Source organism: Lygodium microphyllum, chromosome 23, assembly GCF_053477565.2.
Source record: "Lygodium microphyllum isolate KBCC chromosome 23, Lygodium_microphyllum_v1.1.10, whole genome shotgun sequence".
Classification (NCBI taxonomy): Eukaryota; Viridiplantae; Streptophyta; class Polypodiopsida; order Schizaeales; family Lygodiaceae; genus Lygodium; species Lygodium microphyllum.
The window spans coordinates 12,276,746-12,295,973 of record NC_141157.1 but is presented as its reverse complement, the minus strand read 5'-3'; the positions used below and the strand labels follow the sequence as shown (position 1 = coordinate 12,295,973).

At 40.0% G+C, this 19,228-nt stretch overlaps 1 protein-coding gene across 1 annotated transcript in view; it reads left to right on the top strand.

The window, feature by feature from the left end:
• LOC148015889 (replicase polyprotein 1ab protein) overlaps positions 1-19,228 on the top strand; it is a 71,060-nt gene that overhangs the window by 28,676 nt on the left and 23,156 nt on the right. Inside the window, exon 4 of the mRNA XM_087664559.1 lies at positions 8,418-8,543. Within this exon, the coding sequence (XP_087520685.1) occupies positions 8,418-8,543 (126 nt within the window). The remainder of the gene's footprint in view (positions 1-8,417; positions 8,544-19,228) is intronic.

The window sequence follows — 19,228 nt, the reverse complement described above, 5'->3', positions numbered from 1 at the left end:
CTAGGAATTCTAACTCAATTCAGTGCAAACTCACATTTCTCGGGTTTGACATACAGTTTGTGCTGTCTCAATTTCTCAAAGACTAATCTTAAGTGTTTTTTGTGTTTCTCTAGGGTCTTGCTGTATACTAGGAGATCATCTATGCAGATAATGATAAAGACATCTATTTCATATTAGAATACTCCATCCATTAGGCCACAAAAGGTACTCGGCCCATTGCTCAGTTCAAACCCTAGGACAAGTCACTCAAAGCTTTCATACCAGGTATAGAAGGCTGTTTTGGGAATGCCTTCTTCCGCTATACGGATTTGATGGTATCCTCATGTAACCAGTCTTTTTCCTCGGATAGCATGGCAAATAACTTGATTAAGCACTATTTACAACAATTAACAAATTCACAAAATTAAAATGCACATTTTACCATATAATCTTGGACATTGGATACCCTATTGGCCCTAAAATTGGCACCCCTTTTGGTATTTATTTAACTTAATTGAAGAAAAAGTTGATGTACAATGGGATTCTCCCAATCCCTTTAGGTATTCCAACTCCTGTCTACTGCTGCGTCTAAAATTTTACGTCTAAAAGCGCGCTTATAGTGAGAGTTACATGCCTATATAGATGCGCGTATTGACGCGCTACGCAAATATATAATCATATTTATAAAAAAGCAGATATATTCATATTGTGCGTCTATACAGGCATTATCTGCGTGTCTAAAAAAGTGTTTACTCTGCAACTTTTTGACGAGAATAGATGCGCATTTATACTGCAATTTAGATGCGCTGATAGACGTGCAAAACAGAGGTGTGAATAAAAAACCAGAGAGTTTGTGCTCTCTGATTTTTTTCCCCCCAACTCTCGGAATGACCGTCGTGTAGCCATCCCAAAGTCCTCAAGGAAATACTCTTCTTTCAGGGCCTTCTTAAAATCTTGGCAATGCGAATTTTGAAGAAAAAGATCAGTCACTTTTGCCCTCAAGGCGGGTGTGACAAGACGAAGGAAATACTTATTCATAAGTCCTGCTGGTACTCCAAAAAATCCCATCTTGATCGCATACGTCTTCAAATAAGCCGAAACATTATGGCCATCAAATAGCTTCTTCTCATTCTCAACTGCTTCAATCGCCTTAGTCGCGCTGATTGCATTCTCTTGCTTCGAATACAGTTGCCTTTACTGAGACAACTGTTGTTAATGCAACTGCTACTGCTGCTGCATATACAATTGCGTCTGCTGATTTTGAAGCTGCATATACATAGACATATTCTGCAAAATCTGCTTTAAATCATCCGTTGAAGTACTTGAAGCAGCGGTGAATGATGGAGTTGAAGTAGAGGACAAAGCAGGAATTGTAGAAGAGGCTGAAACTGATGTTGAAGTATCTCCCATCCTGAAATTTATGCGACGCTTTCACATCGGGTTCACCAAAGATGTCGAAGGGTTTTCGAAAGCAAATTTGTGACCACAGAGGACCTTGATTAATTTCAGGATAGAAGATCAATCAAGCGAGATCACGATTCAATTTGAAAGAAGGTCACCTCAATTTCGGATAATGGCATTAACAGCTTCAGCTTCATACTCATTGACAAAGTGAAATCATGGTCTCAAAGAGAATCAAGCAAGTTCAAACCGCATTGTGACTACTGAACTCAAAAATCTTTGCAAAGACATTTGGCTATAGTCACCATAGCCCTTAAGAAAGTAGTAATTATATCACATAGATATTTCAGAGTAGTTGTTCATGGCCTCTTTGGCAGTCCAGTAAAGCTCTAGCCTGGTCCAAGTAGTAAAAGAGGGAACGAAATTTGATGAGGCTAAATCTCTTCACCATCCAATCAGAGTACTAATGCAGTCAATGCCATCAAACTCCAGTGTTAACTTTGGTAGATTAAAAGAAGGTTTTGAAAATTTCAGAGCACCTTATGACTTGTCAGTATTGTCCCTTTGTTGACTGTTAAGATGGTCCTGTTCAGTTGGCATCGAGTAGTCACAGAGGCGGAGTAGATGGAATTCGGAGCTCGAGAGGACACCGAGGAGCTGTCCAAAATGACCAGCAAGTCTTCAATTTGATTTGTCCCTTGATTCGGGCAATCGATTGGTCTTCACCCGCTTTGATGGAGATGGAAAACGCCCCAAATTCAATGATTTGCTGGTCCCTCCACTTGAATGGGTTAAAAACGGCTTCAGCCCTGTGGAATCCAAGTCTTGGAGCTTTCAATTTATGGCATGCTTCCCGAGGCTGTTTGCTAAACTCTAATTTCTGTTGCAGATAAGTTTGAAATTTCTCAGCCGCTAGTGATCTCAATGCTGTAATCTTTGGGGCAAGGCTGCAGAACGGTTGGAACATAAGAGAGTATGTTGAGGAGAGAGAAAATTCAGAGTTTCTTCGCGAAGAACTGAAGAAAATCTGTCCTTTATTGCTACTGCCTTGTCTTAGTAGCTTGTAGATGCAAAGAACTGAAGAAAATCAGTCATTTGCTATTGTTGCCTTGTCTCAACAGCCTGTAGATGCTGTTACTTGCTGTTGATTGGTCTTCTCTTGCCCCTGGCTGCCTTCGAAGGTCCTCCAATGGCTGTAAATCAGGCCAGTAGCATCTCCTTCCTCTCTCTTGCAGGCCAAATCCAGTGAAATGCCTCTCTTCAGTCTCTAAAGATGCTTTTTAGTCTTGCATGGTCATTTTCGACAAGTGGCAACCTTCCCAAATGGTTTTTTCAGCATTATCCATAGTTAAATATTAATTAATTTTCAATCACTGAAAATTAATCTAATAATTATTTCGGAGCCCTGAAAAACAAGCTGTCAGGCCAATAATGAAATTGACCAGGTAACTTCTATTTCCGAGTATCACTGCGTCATCTTTGACTATCAGATTGGCATAAGGTACCATTAAATGCTACTCTTCTAATGTCATCGATTGACACTTATGGCCAAATGAATGAATGACCTAGGCCAACAATTGACACTAGATGCCACCAAGTACATGTGCGGCATAACTTATAGCAACTTTTGCCTTTGAAATCCCATGATTGCCCGGAGTCTCGGGCTTGTAAATTTACTCTAACTCTAATTACATCTCATATGTGCAACATTTACTTAACCATGTGATTAAAAATTAATCCACATGTTAAGAGAGGTTTCAAAAATATATGTCCTTATGACAACCCTCTCCCTTAAAATCCTTGCAATCATCCTCGATTGCATTGCCAATTGCATTAAAAGAAAAATAGTGGATTGGAATTTTCAGAAGGCATCATAGTTAACACAGCATTGCGCACTGTTGCTCAACCATTTCATTTGCCTAGCACATACTGAAAATTACCAACCAATCATAATAGAACATAAGACTCACAAAGAATCTCAAAAACATTGCCGGACTATCATACGACATATCTATTTCTCATGAGCTCAACTCATTTGGCAAAACCAAACCATAGTTGTAAAGAAATACCCTAACATAGAAACACAAACAGAAACCATATGACAAAGCACAGATTGATAAAAGAACATAGTTAGGGTTAGGGTAACTCAAAGACAATGAACACAGAAAATAAATGAAGTGATACGACTATTGAATATACAATGCTCATATAGCAAACACACTATGCAATGAATGAATACTAAACCTCGAACTCTTGTATCTCAAGGATCAAAGCAAGGGTAATGAGTTGGAGAGTGTGTTGTACACCGAACGGATCTTGAATCGTAGCAAGGCAGTCTTTGGATGTCGAACACCAGCAAACGCAGCCAAGGAAGGTTGAATTTGATGTAGATGACATTGCAAGAGAGAAAGATTGAAAACGCAGGCTGCAGGAGAGAGAAATATTAAACACACACGTGAGGAGGGAGAAAGACTAAAAACGCAGGGTGCAAGAGAGAGAAAACAGCAAATGGAGGCAATGGAGAGAAAATCTACTGCAGCAGGTTGAGGAGAGAGAAAAACAGCAGTGATAACAGGGAGGAGAGAGAAAACTGAGCAGGCGGCAACTGGAGAGTGATTAGCAACAGTCACTTTGCTGTAAACAGTTGCAAAGTGCGGGCGGAAGGTTGAAAATAGGTGCCAAACTATAGATGACAGCAAGGGACAGCTGAGACTGCGATATCCTCTGCGAAAGGGGTGTGGGTAGTAAGCTAAAAACACTTGAAACTTGCAAAAACGAGATCTATGTTTTGAATGGAGGGCAGCATACCTATCTATTCATAGAAAGTTTGGGCCCTCCCAAGTGGGTTTGTGCTTATGGGATACAGACACTCATCAATGCAAAAATTGATGCGAAACTGATCCCAAAAGTGACCATAAACGGTTCTTAAGCTTATAAAAAATATCCGAGAGTGAGTAGTACACTAAGTAGTACACTAAGTAGTGACCTCATGGTAAACATACTGTCAGCACAGTACCGTGGATGCATGCCGAATACATCCGAGATTCACTACATATGAGAGCTGTCCATAATTGAAGGAGTGGAAGTGCTACCTTCCCTTGAGCATCAGGCAATATTTCGAACCCTTGCTCTATTGAACCTGACGGAGCCCGAACTAAAGTCGGCTCTAACTGAAAGGCATCTAGGTAAAGCTGTAATAACTGAGGATGGTTTGCCAATTCACCCTCTTTCATCCATTTGGCATCCATTGGTGAACAATTCCGAAATTTCAGCATGTTTCTCTTGGAAACTTTACCTGACTTTTTTTTCCTTATGTGCCAAAATCTGCTCGGGTATCAAAATCTCATCCAGCTCCTCAACCTCAGACTGAATTTCAGCACATATATCCTCTAGCATGTCACTATGAAAAGGCCTCAACAAACTGAGATGAAATGCATTGTGTATTCACCAATGTGGAGGTAATTTTAGCTGATATGCCACATCGCTGATCTTCTCCAACCCCTAGAAGGGCCCATAGTATCTCATACTCAACTTCGGATACAATCTTTTTCTTTCTTTCATTTTTTTCAGCCTTGCCTTTACCAAACGCAACAATACATAATCATCCTTTGCAAACTGCAAAGCACGTCTGTGGCAATCAATTGCCCTCTTTTGCTTTTCTTGTGATCTCTGAAGTACATATTTTATCTTTGCATAGGCTACATCCAAGTTTTCCACGTAACGATCAGCCTCAAAGATCTTATCCTTAGTTTGCAAAATAGATGGCACCTTCTTGCCACCTGACCAAAGATCTATATAGCTGAAATACTTGGCTCCATGCAGCCTATCTAATAGGTCGTCAACCAAGGGCATGGGATACTTGTTCTTGATGGTAATATTATTAAGAGCCCTATAGTCCACATAGAATCGGAGTCCCCCATCCTTCTTCTTGATAAACAACACTAGGGCACCAAACAGGGACTTGATGGGTTGGATGAATCCTTGCTCTTTCAATTCATGTTTTTGCTTCTTCAACTCCATGAGTTCGGTGTGATTCGTATAATATGGGGCTCTAGTTGGAGGAATTGCCCTTGGGATTAACTCGATCTTGTGATCTACTTCAGCTGGCATCACATCCTCATATTCCTCAAGTATTGATTCCACTTCTTTGTTGCCAACTTGTGGTGTGGGCTTCTTAGCGATCCCCTGTTCGATAGGTTGAATCATGCATAAATATGTTATGTCTCCCTACTTCATTGATTTCTCCACTTGTTTGGCACTGTAGGTCATAATGCGAGGCCATACATGGGTAACTTGTGGCGGTACTTAGGTTGGTGATCCTGGTTTATTAGATGTTGGCTTGGCAATTTGGCATGAGACTCCAGGTTTGCTCTCCTTCATCTGCACTTTGATTGAGGTCATGCGTGGGAGTTGCATTCTTTCACAAGGTACTCTAACACCCTCTCCTTGCATGTCTAGCGACATTTCATTAACTCCTTTTCTAAACATTGCAATGATATATTTTTCATAGAACTCTAGGCCTAAAATGTCTTTAAAATCGTCCTTGGCTATGACTAGAAAGTTGAGTCTAGCCTTCCATTTATCTACTTCCACTTGCATTGTAAAGACTTGTTTGACCTCCTTGGCTTCTCCTTTCGCAAAGGTTACTGTTAATCCTTCTGGAGCCTTAGATGGCTCGAGACCATGTTTAGCTACACAATCTGGTGTAATAAAGTTGTGGGTGGCTCCTATGTCTACCATGATTGCTTAATGATTGATCGCCTTCACTCACTCTTCCCTTGAGGTATAAGTGTTGTACTGCTGCTACTCGAGCTGCCATGCATTGGGGACAAGCACTCATTGTCCCCACCCTTGGGTGGTCTAGGTCCTCTTCAATTCCATTGGGGATTTCCTGGGTGCACAGGGGTTGTGGCTCCTCTCGTCCATAAGCACTGGTGACTGCTATCCTAGACCCTCTTGTTGAAGGTATATCTTCCATGGGGCATCTATTTTGATAGTAGGGTCCCCCGCACTTAAAGCATCGAACCTCTATGGTTAAGGCTTGGGGTCTCCACCATGATGTACTTGATCTTGTAGACCCATAAGATGCTCTCAAGGTTGGTATGTAGTGGTTGTTTCCCCATCGTCTAACTACTCCTCTTGACACCAAGACTGATTACGATGCGGTTGGGGTTATTCCTGAGATTTGGCGCCGAATATCTGAGATGGGGCCTTTGGGGGGATTGGGTCTCGGAGTCCAAGAGTTAGTGGAAAGGCTGGTCTTGAATCTATCTTGACTCCCTTGGGCTGTCCTCCTCTCTTCTAGGTCGACTAGTCTTTCAGCCATCCTCATGGCCTGAGCTAAATTGGTTGGCTTTTGTCTTTCAATCTCTCTCCTAGCGCACTCTTGCATGCCACATACAAAACCATGTGACTTTGTGTTGGTATCCATGTTGGGTATCTGCAACATCAAGTGCCTATGCTAAATATACTCTATTATCTTTCCTTGTGTTTTTTTTTTCCCATGAAAAGACAGTGTGTCCTTGCTCCTGTTCCAATAGATACTAGCTAGTAGCGTCCTCCTCTAAGTAGATGGATGCCCCTTCTCCCTTGTCTTCTGTGATCCTAGCATACTTCAAGTATCTATCTATGTCTGCAATCCATTTATTCAAAATCAACTTGTCTCTCTCTTCTTTGTACTTAGTGGGTTGGGGCATCTTGAACTTGCCATAATCGTCTTCTGAATTCTCACTCTCCTCTTCCTTCTTTTGGCTTCCTACTTCAGCCACCTTCTCCTTGTCTTTCTTCGTGTCCTGAGCTCTCCTAGATGTTTCCTCTCTAGCTAACCTATTTACCAATCTATCCACCTCTTCTTGCAGTTTATGTCTCTTCTCTTCTTCCTGTTGCATTACCCACTCTCTATAACCCTGCTCCACTTCTAGCTTCCTTCTCTTTTTCTCTTCCTCTTTCTTCATTTGCATATTCCTCCAGATTGAGTCCAACAAACAAGATATGCCCTCCAATTGCCTCTCTAGACCGGTTAGTTTCTCTTGAGCTTCTCTCCATTCTTGACCTCGGCTCTTCTCTCTCTCTTCAACCACCGGGATGGATGCATTCTCTGTGTCATTCTCCATGTTGTTGCGAGAAGCCATGCCTTGGCTCTGGTGTTGTCAATGTGGGGGAGCCGTGTTTCACCTTTGGATGGTGGTTGTGCCATGGGGAAGCCGTGTCACATGTTCGGATGTTGACTTGTGTAGGGGTTGTCGCACTAAGAGGTGTTGCAACGGGGGTCGACTCGACGTGGGGCATCATGACACAATCTCGGGGCTCTGGATCTCTTTTGCTTCCGTGAGCACTCCTCCACTCCGAGCAAGAGTTGCTTTGATACCAACTGTGATGCACTTGCACTCAATCACTCACTTGACATGGCATAGAAAGGTAATATGATATGTAAGAGCAAGGTATACTCTTGTATTATGCAATGAAATAAACAATACAACTTAGGCACATCCCAAGATTACACCTTGTGATGTTGCACATGTGAGGGTTTACCATTGGGTATAGGGAATCACACGTAGAGTGGAAACCAAGTAGGGCTTAGAGTCACTACTACTTCTTATATAGGCGTTTTTGGCAGCAACGCCATGGTATAGCTACACAGCCCTTACACACACCCACCCACCGCCCCAAAAAAGAAGAAAAAAGAAAAAACAAAAATAACATACACAGACAATTGCACACTGCTTTCCACCAAAAAAAGGAAAAAAAAAGAAGAGAAAACAAAAACACACACAGAGAGTTGCACACTGCTTTCCATCCATGCTTTATTATTGATGTATTTGAAGGTCAAAGACAGTTCCCCTTCTTCTAGCATGTGATTCCTGGTCAATGAAAATCTGATTGTCGTCTAAACATCTATTGAATGAAAAAGAGGGATGATTTTCTTATCATAGAGAGTGGCATTTAAATCTTTCTTAAGCTAATCAATGTTCACATCATTTCAAAGATTCAGTACTTTCTAAGGCATTGACATGCCCTTTGAACCTTCTTGGTTGCAGACATTGGTGTTCCTATGGTTTCTTCTCTCTGGTTGGCTGTTCAGAATCGTATTTTTCTCAATGTGGATGCTGCCTTTGGCAGCCCCCTTACTTATGAGCACTGCTGCTAGGAATATGGTTGTGGAGGTAAGCATTTGCATGGCTCTTATATTTGCAGAAGTTTACATGTGATGTTGTTTGCAGCTCATTTTTGGCTGTTCAGATGCTTTGTCTTCTTTTGACTGTTCTCTCTTGTTCAAGTTCGTTTTGATGTGCAATTGTGTTATGATGCTATATAGTAGGTGCTCATCTTGGCTTGCTCTTTATAATTGGTGTGTATGGCAGAAATATAGTTACAGAGTATTAGATCTAGGCACCAGAGAATGGCTAATTGCCCTCTCTATGAGTTGGGGAAATGAGGGACTATACTTGTGGCAAATTACAAGTGGAACTGTCTAGTAACAGCCAGAATGAGAATGGGAACAATGTTTCCTGTTAGGAATGGATGCATCAGTAAACTTGCATTCTTTATCCCAAAAAGTGGCAATAATGATGTGTTTCCTTGTCCACAATCATCTTGTGGTATATGATTGCAAGGTCTGATGCTAAATCTCAAAATTATGATACCCTATCTGCACGCAAGTTGGTTAATTGCTACATGCATATCAAGGATGTGCAAAAGTGCAGTGCACGCTTTGGTTGAATCATGCTAATTTTGAATATATGGGACAAAAGCTCTCTAATAATATGTCATTTCTGTTCTTGTCTCCTTCTGGAGATCAAAACCAGCCTTTAGATTTCAAATGTATGTAGAAATCTAAACTTTGAACATAATTACTAAGACAACAAATCAGCAATCAACATAACTCACAATTACACCTCTTGGCCCAAACATGGCACTCCTTGTGGTATATCCTTAAATAATTGAAGACATTGGACTTGACTAAGTGCAAATGATCAAATTTGATGATCAGCTAGCAAACCTTAAAATTATAGTCATAAACCAGCAGCAAATGTCAGCCCTAAATGAAGGGGCAAATGCTTGAATCCCATCCCAATCAAATGCATTCCTTTAGGCACAACCTTGCATCCCTAAGATTCCCAATGAAACTAGCTTTCCTCCTCGGATAGGGTGGTAAATGGCGTGATTAAGCACTATTTACAGCAATTAACAAACTCACAAAACTGAAATGCACACTTTACTAGATAATCTTGGACATTGGATACCTTGTTGGTCCCAAAACTAGTGCCCTTTCGGTATTTATTTAACTTAATTGAAGAAGAATTTGATGTGCAATGGGATTCTCTCAATCCCTTTGGGTATTCTAACTCCCCTTGTTCTTCAAAATGACCAGCAGGTCTTCAATTTGATTTGCCCTTTGATTTGAGCAATCAATTGGCCTTCGCTCGCTTTGATAGAGATGGAAAATGCTCCAAATTCAATGATTTGTTGGTCCTTTCACTTGAATAGGCTAAAAACAACATCAATCTTGTTGAATCCAAGGCTTGGAGCTTTCAATTTCTGGCATGCTTCTCAAGGCTGTTGTTGAACCCTAATTTTTGTTGCAGATTAGGGTTTACAGCAAAGAAATTTGAAATTTCTCAGTCGCTGGTGATCTCAACGTTGTCATCTTCAGAGCAAGGTTGTAGAAAGGTTGGGAGATGAGAGAGAATGCTGAGGAGAGAGAAAATTCAGACTTTCTTCGTAAAGAACTAAATAAAATCTATCATTTATGGCTGTTGCCCTGTCTTAATAGTTTATAGATGTAAAGAACTGAAGAAAATTAGTCATTTACTATTGTTGCCCTGTCTCAATAGCTTGTAGATGCTATCACGTGTTGCTGGTTGGTCTTTTCTTGCCCTTGGCTATCTCAGAAGGTTCTCTAATGGCTGTAAATCAGACCAGCAGCATCTCCTCCCTCTCTCTGGTAGGTTGAATATCCTAAAAATACCTCTCTAGCCTCTAAAGACGTTTTTCAGTCTTGCATGGGCATTTTTGACAAGTAGCAGCTTTCCCAAATGGTTTTTCAAGCATTATCCATAATTAAATATTAATTAATTTCAGTCTTTAAATATTAACAATTAATCCAATAATCATTTTCAATATCTTGAAAAATAATTTGACTCGCCAATAATTAAATTGGCTAGGTAACTTTCATTCTCAAGTGTCTCTGCACCATCTTTGATGATCGGATTAGCGTTAGATACTATTAAATGCCACTTCTCTAGTGTCACCAACCGGCACTTATGGCCAAATGAATGACCTAGGTCAAAAATTGACACCAGATACCACCAAGTATTTGTGTGGCATAACTTATAGCAACTTTGATCTTTGATATTCCATGATTTGCTCGTGTCCTGGGCTCGTAAATTTACTCAACCCTAGTTATACCTCACATGTGCAACATTTACTTAACTATGTGGTTAAAAATTAATCCATATGTTAAGTGAGATTTCAAAAATACCTGGCCTCATCGTAGCTCTTAAAATCCTTGTAATCGTCGTTGATTGCACAACCAAATGCATCAAAAGCAGAATAGTGGATTTGAATTTCCACAAGGCATCATAGTTAACACAACATTGTGCAGTGTTGCTCAACCATTCCATATACCCAACACATGCTAAAAACTACCAACCAATCATAACATAACATAAGACTCACAAAGAATCTCAAAAACATTGCCAGATTATCATGTGACATGTCTATTTTTCATGAGCTCAACTCTTCTGGCAAAACCAAAACATAGTATAGCATAACCAAGCATAAACCATGGCTAAAACATCAATGGCATGATAACATATGCTGTTGTCCATGGAACCGGATGTAAACCATTGAAAACTGAGCATAATTTGATCATAAATTGATCACTTATTGATTCGAGAACTGATCACAGACTGCTGCAAATGTGACTCCAAAGTGATCACAAACTCATTGCAAAAATTGACCAGCAATTAATGAAAAAACTGATTCCAAAAGTGTCGATAAACGGTCCTCAAGCTTATAAAAAACTAAGCTGAAATTGATCAGAATTTGTCTCAGAATTGAGGCAAAATTCATGCTAAATTGATCATAAGCTGACGTAAAAGTATAGTTCTAGTGCCTAGGTGAAACTCATAGTCATTTGCATGCATCTCAGAGTGACTAGTACACTAAGTAGTAATGTCATGGCAAACATACTGTTAGTGCAATACCTTGCATGCATGTTCAATACATTCGAGATTCACTACATACGAGAGCTGTCCATAAGTGGAGGGGTGGAAGTGGTACCTCCCCCTTGAGCATCAGGCAATACTTTGAACCCTTGCGCTGTTGAACCTGACGGAGCCCAAACTAAAGTTGGCTGTAATTGAAAGGGATCTAGGTAAAGTTGCAACACCTGAGGATGGTTTGCCAAGTCATCCTCTTGCATTCATTGGTAAATAATTCCGAATTTTCAGCAAGTATCTTCTAGAAACTTTACCTTTGATATTTCTTTCCTCATTTGTCAAAATTTGCTTACCAAAATCTCATCGAGTAGTCAAACATGAACCATCACAATTCTGTGAGCAAAAGTAGTTTTGTGCACGTTAACAAATCTCACATCCAATTGATTATTGGAGGTTGATATCTGACACCCCAATGAAACATCCCCCAAACATCCAACCTATACACAAGACACAACACAAGCCATATCCAAAAATAAAAGGGATTGGAAATTATACTCACCTTCTAGCCATAGAGCCAAATGGGCTCACCTTGAGGGTGGGAATTAGCAACTCTCTAGGTCACAATCACATCCCAAGGGTTGCTGTCCCATACCACCAGTGTGTACCAACTCAGTGTATGAATGTGTCAGCCAACGGGCTAGAAATCCATGAGTGGTGATCACACAATAATATGTGCAATAGAGCCTTTTGAGTTCTATAAATAGAACTTGGACAAGTGCGACCAATGCTACTAGCACCCATCCATATGTCCAAGGATGAAACACTTGATCTTTGAGACATAGAGGTTTTAGGCTCCTTGTAATGTATTTAGCATATTACTAAACTTCTTACCATTTAGTGTTTATGTTAATATTATTTTATCTTAACATGAATGTTAATACTCAAATTTTTTTTGGTGAGTCTTGAAGCATTAGTAAAATTGCGATGTCGGTGAGAGAAACAACGAATATTGAAGTGTGATGTCGAGGGGGGGCGCGCGCACGCGCGCGCGCAGACACACACACACACACACACAGCCTGTGCTTGTGGCCATCCTGGACTAGACGGTTGTGGGTGAGACAGTGTGGATAGACATGGTATAACCAATCTTCCTCCTCGGATAGGGTGGTAAATAACCTGATTAAGCGCTATTTACAGCAATTAACAAATTCACAAAACTGAAATGCACACTTTATCATATAATCTTGGACATTGAATATCCTGTTGGCCCCAAAACTCGTATCCCTTTCGGTATTTATTTAACTTAATTGAAGAATAAATTGATATACAATGGGATTCTCCCAATCCCTTTCGGCATTCCAACTTTCCTTGTTGTCTAAAAAGACCAACAAGTCTTCAATTTGATTTGCCCCTTGATTCGGACAATCAATTGGCTTTCACCTGCTTTGATAGAGATGGAAAATGCCTGAAATTCAATGATTTTGTAGTCCCTCCACTTGAATAGGCTAAAAATAGCTTCACCCTTGTTGAATTCAAATCTTGGAGCTTCCAATTTTTGGCATGCTTCTTGAGGTTGTTGCTAAACGCTAATTTCTGTTATAGATTAGGGTTTATAGCAGAGAAATCTAAAATTTCTTGCCTTTGGTGATCTCAATGCTGTAATCTTGGAAGCAAGGCTGTAGAAAGGTTGGGAGATGAGAGAGAATGCTGAGGAGAGAGAAAATTCAAACTTTCTTTGCGAAGAACTGAAGAAAATCAATCATTTACTGTTGCTACACAGTCTCAACAGCTTGTAGATGCTGTCACTTGCTGTTGATTGATCTTCTCTTGCCCTTGGATGCCTCAGAAGGTTCTCTAATTATTGCAAATCAGACAAGCAACATCTTCTCCCTTTCTCTTGCAGGTTGAATACAATAAAAATGCATCTCTCTAGCCTCTAAAGACGTTTTTTAGTCTTGCATGGGCATTTTTCACAAGTGGCAGCCTTCCCAAATGGTTTTTCTAGCATTATTCATAATTAAATATTAATTAATTTTCAGTCTTTAAATGCTAAAAAGTTACTTTAATAATTATTTCGATGCCCTGAAAAATAATTTGATAGGCCAATAATTAAACTAGCTAAGCAACTTCCATTTCGTGAGTTTCTCTGCACCATCTTTGACCATCAGATTGGCGTTAGGTATCATTAAAAGCCACTTCTTTAGTGTCACCGACTAACACTTATGGCTAAATGAATGACCGAGGCCAACAACTGGCACCAAATGCCACCAAGTACCTGTGCACTACTTATAACAACTTTTGCCTTTGACATCCCGTGATTTTCTCGGGTCTCGGGCTCGTAAATTTACTCTAACCTCAGTTACATCTCATATGTGATTAACCCACATGTTAAGGGAGGTTTCAAAAGTACATGTCCTCATGATAGCCCTCCCTCTTAAAATCCTTGCAATCGTCCTCGATTGCATTGCCAATTGGATCAAAAGCAAAATAGTGGATTGGAATTTTCAGAAGGTATCATAGTTAATACAACATTGCGCACTATTGCTCAACCATTCCATATGCCAAGCACGCGCTGAAAATTACCAACCAATCATAACAGAACATAAGACTCACAAAGAATATAAAAAACATTGCTAGATTATCATGTGACATGTCTATTTCTCATTAGCTCAACTCATTTAGCAAAGCCAAACCATAGCATAGCATAACCCAACATAAACCATGGCTAAAACATCAATGGTATCATAACATATGCTGTTGTCCATGGAACGAGATGTAAACCATTGAAAACTGAGCATAATTTGATCATAAATTGATCACTTGCTGATCTGAGAACTGATCACAAACTGTTGCAAATGTGACCCCAAAGTGATCACAAACTCATTGCAAAAATTGGCCAGCAATCAATTCAAAAACTGATGTGAAACTGATCCCAAAAGTGACCTTAAACAGTTCTCAAGCTGATAAAAAACTAAGCTGAAACTGATTTGAATTTGTTCCAAAATTGAGGCAAAATTCATGCTAAATTGATCATAAGCTGATGCAAAAGTATAGTTTTAGTGTACCGGTGAAACTCATACTCATCTCTATACATCTCAAAGTGACTAGTACACTAAATAGTGACATCGTGACAAACATACTGTCAGGGCAGTACCTTGGATGCAAGCTGAATACATCCAAGATCCACTACATACGACAGCTGTCCAGAACAGAAGGAGTGGAAGTGCTACCTCCCCCTTGAGCATCAGGCAATAGTCTGGACCCTTGCTCTGTTGAACCTAATGGAGCCTGAACTAAAGTTGACTCTAATTGAAAGGGGTCTAGGTAAAGTTGCAACACTTAAGGATGGTCTGCCAAGTCATCCTCTTCCATCCATTTGGCATCCATTGGTGAATAATTTTGAAATTTCAGCAAGTATCTCCTAGAAACTTTACCTTTGACCTTTCTTTTCTTATGTGCCAAGTTTTGCTCGGGTACCAAAATCTCATCTAGCTCCTCAATCTCAGGCTGAATTTCAGCAGACCTATCCTCTAGTATATCACCATGAAAAAGCCTCAACAAATTGACATGAAAGGCATTGTGTATCTGCCAATGTGGAGGTAATTTCAGTTGATATGCAACATTGTTGATCTTCTCCAAGACCTAGAAGGTCCCATAGTGTGACATTAAAGTGACATTAAGGTCACAAACATTGTAGTGTGACATTAAAGTGACATTAAATGTCACATTAATGTTACACATAGTATCTCATACTCAACTTTGGATAGAATCTCTCTCTTTTATCTTTTTCAGCCTTGCCTTTTCAAAATGCAACAATACATAATCACTCTCTGCAAACTGCACAGCATGTCTGTGGTGATCATCTGCCCTCTTTTGCTTTTCTTGCGATCTATGAACTGCATATTTTATCTTTGCATAGGTTATGTTCAAGTTTTCCACATAACGATGAATCTCAAAGATCTTATCCTTAGTTTGTAGAATAGGTGGCACCTTCTTGCCACCCTCAACCACTTGAAATGGAGCTTTGCCTGTAGAACTATGCACTGTGTTGTTGTAAGCAAACTCAACCAAGGGCAAATACTACTCCCACAGTGTCTTGTGGCTTAAAACATAGCATCTCAATAGATCTAACACTATGGAATTTGCTTCCTTAGACTGACCATCTATTTGCGGATGGAAGGATGATGAGAATTTCAACATGGTATCCATATTCTCAAATAGCCCCTTCTAAAATAAACTAGTTATCTGGGAATCTCGATCACTAATGATCAACTCTAGCATACCATGATACTTAAAGATGTGTTGTAAAAATGATCGTGCCATATGATTAGCCTTTATTTTCTTCCTCACTAGAATGAAATGGACTTGTTTGCTAAACATTTGTCTTCGCTTGTGTTTGCTATCTTGGGTCCTGTGACTCTCAAGCTTTTCCTCTTCAGTGCCATGACGGATATGCACCTTTGATGGGCTTCGACGGACTCAATGAGATTTGGCTTAGATGGGAAAAATGTCTTATTCTTCTCTGTCTTTCTCTCTCTTTTCTCTCTATCTCTATATTCTCTTATCTTCTCTCTCTCTACTTCTTATCTATCTCTTATAATCTCTCTCTATCATGCTTCTCTCTCTCTCTCTTTCATGGAGGCGGGAATGATCACACGACTTCTAGACGTGTGGTGAGAGGAGGACTTGAGGAGCTCAATCTGACAAACCCAACTCTTCTCCTTGCGCTTGACTATCATTGCTTGTGTGTGTTGATATTATCTATACAGGGTCACAAAACTCATTGTTTATTTATCTACATATTTACGAATCCATGTCACTTTGTGAGGTTGAAAACCAATTGTAGAACTCAGGATTGTACTGGAGTGTGGCACACGTATCCAGTACTTGGGGCAGCTTACTCAATAATAATAGATATTTTGCATCAAATGATAGTCCAGATTCCATCATTCCTTGTAGATGTCTTAGAAAGCTTAAAAATAAAGTCTATTGCAATGCTCTACCAAAATAAACAGGTTATTCGGGGATCTCGATCACTAATGATCGACTTTGGCATACCATGATACTTAAAGATGTGTTGTAAAAATGATCGTGCTATATGATTAGTCTTTATTTTCTTCCTCACCAGAATGTAATGGGCTTTTTTGCTAAACTTGCAAATGATAGTCCATATATCCATCATTTCTTGTAGGTGCCTTAGAAAGCTCAAAAATAAAGTCCATTGCAATGCTTTGCCAAGGCCTATCTAGAATAGGCAAGGGTTGCAACAAATCCGGCATCTTTTGCCTATCATGCTTTATTTTCTGGCATATGATGCACGTCTTATCAAAGTGTTCTACATCATGCCTCAAAGCTAGCCAATAAAAGAAATGCTCCATTTTCTTGACCGTGGCATCAATACCTCTGTGTCTTGTATACAGAGGAGCATGACTTTCAGTGAGAAATCTAGGCCTTAATTGCTTTGTGACATACAATCGTCCAAGCATCATTAGAAATCCATCTCTTAGCACAAAGTCCGAATCAACAACATATTGCTCTTTCATAGCATTCAACTCAGTGTAATAAACCATGCTGACGGCTGAAATTTGTGGCTTACGTGACAGTGCATCAGCCACAACCACAACATTCTTACATTCCTTAGCATCCAGCCTATTTGAAGTTGTCATGATGTCCACCTCAAAGGTACTTGTCAACCAATTTGATCCAAACATTTGCTTGAATTGTACCTATGTTGACGGTGCTCTACCTTGTATCAAAAGAGTGGACCATCATTATAATGCATTCCCTTTCAAGAAAAGTGACTGACTTTTGAATCTTCGAGGACTTTGTAAAGTTCCCCCCCTAAATAGGCTGCATAAAGTCAAAGCTTTCAGCCTATCTTGTACACCAATGAAGGACTCAAACTTCACTTCTTTTCCACCCTCATCATAGTCTTTTTTTATCCCTTTGGGTGTCAAGTTGTCATACATTAGTTGCTACAAAAAGGGTGCATTCGCTGAATTTACATCAAAACCAATGCCAAACGGAGCATTTGTATGACCAACATTCATTCCTTGAGCCCCATAAGCATTCAGGGTTGCCAATGCAATACCAAACATGCTACTTTGTGCCTCAGGCATCAAGTGAATGCTGCCATGCATAGGGTTTTGCATATTTCCACCCATACCCGAATACATTGGGCCTTGCACACCATGCATTGGTTGCTACATACCATAGGGATTTGTGCCATAGATTACCGTATGTGGTCCTTGTCCAACCATAGCATGAAAAATCGTGCTTCCATCAAAATATCCTGGCCGTCCCATCATAGCATGCATGTTCGGTTGTCCAAAATCCATTGGATTGGTACTTTTGTGATGGCCTTGCATTTGCATTTCTGGGCTTGTAGATACCAATCGTTTTATTTCATTAGCATCTTTGGGAGCTTCAAATGAAGGGTTTGGTATTATCTTTGGTGCATCTTATTGTCCCGAAGGTGTAAAAGGCGTCTTCTTCTTCTTGCCTTTGCTGTCCTTCTTTGGAGCATTCAAAAATTGGGTAAATTGAAGATCCTTTGACAATTCAGCACAGAGGTTTTTAGTTGTCCTCATTCGATTCTTGAACTAGTTATCAAATTCCTCTTCACTTTGTTGGTCATTAGGCTCCTTATGCCCCGAAGGCTGTGCATCTTGCCCAACAACAACATTTTCAGCTTGTTGCCGAGCCTTGTTTAAGGTTAGGCATTGCATTTCCTTCATTCTCATGTGAATGTTCATACTGAGAGGTATCATCTTTGGTTGAGTGCATCTCACTCTATGAAGACATATTGCTGTAATTTCTCAGCTGAGATTAAAAATCAGCACTAGCACAAAGCTTTGGCTTGCAATCAGGTGCCTCAGGCCCACCAAATCAAGGTGTTGAGTGGTGTCCTGGTAACGGAACCATGTATCCAGTCTTCCTCCTCAGATAGGGTGGTTAATAATCCGATTAAGCACTATTTATATCAATTAACAAATTCGCAAAATTGAAATGCACACTTCACCTTATAATCTTGGACATTGGACACCTTGTTGGCCCCAAAACTAGCGCCCCTTTTGGTATTTATTTAACTTAATTGCAGAACAAGTTAATGTACAATGGGATTCTTCCAAGCCCTTTGGGTATTACCACTCCCCTTGCTGTCCAAAATGACCAACAAGTCTTCAATCTGATTTGCCCCTTGATTCGGGCAATCAATTGGTCTTCACCCGCTTTGATGGAGATGGAAAATGCCCCAAATTCATTGATTTGCTGGTTCCTTCACTTGAATGGGCTAAAAACAGCTTCAACCTTGTTGAATCCAAGTCTTGGAGCTTCCAATTTTTGGTACGTTTCTCAAGGCTGTTGCTAAATACTAATTTTTGTTGCAGATTAGGGTTTATGGTAGAGAAATCTGAAATTTCTCAGCCGCTAGTGATCCCAATGCTGTAATCTTGGGAGCAAGACTGTAGAAAAGTTAGGAGATGAGAGAGAATGCTAAGGAGAAAGAAAATTCAGACCTTATTTGCGAAGAATTGAAGAAAATCTATCATTTATTGTTGTTGCCTTGTCTCAACAGCATGTAGATGCAAAGGAATGAATAAAATCAGTCATACACTGTTGTTGCCATGTCTCAACAGCCTGTGCTGTCACTTGCTATTGATTGGTCTTCTCCTATCCCTGGCTGC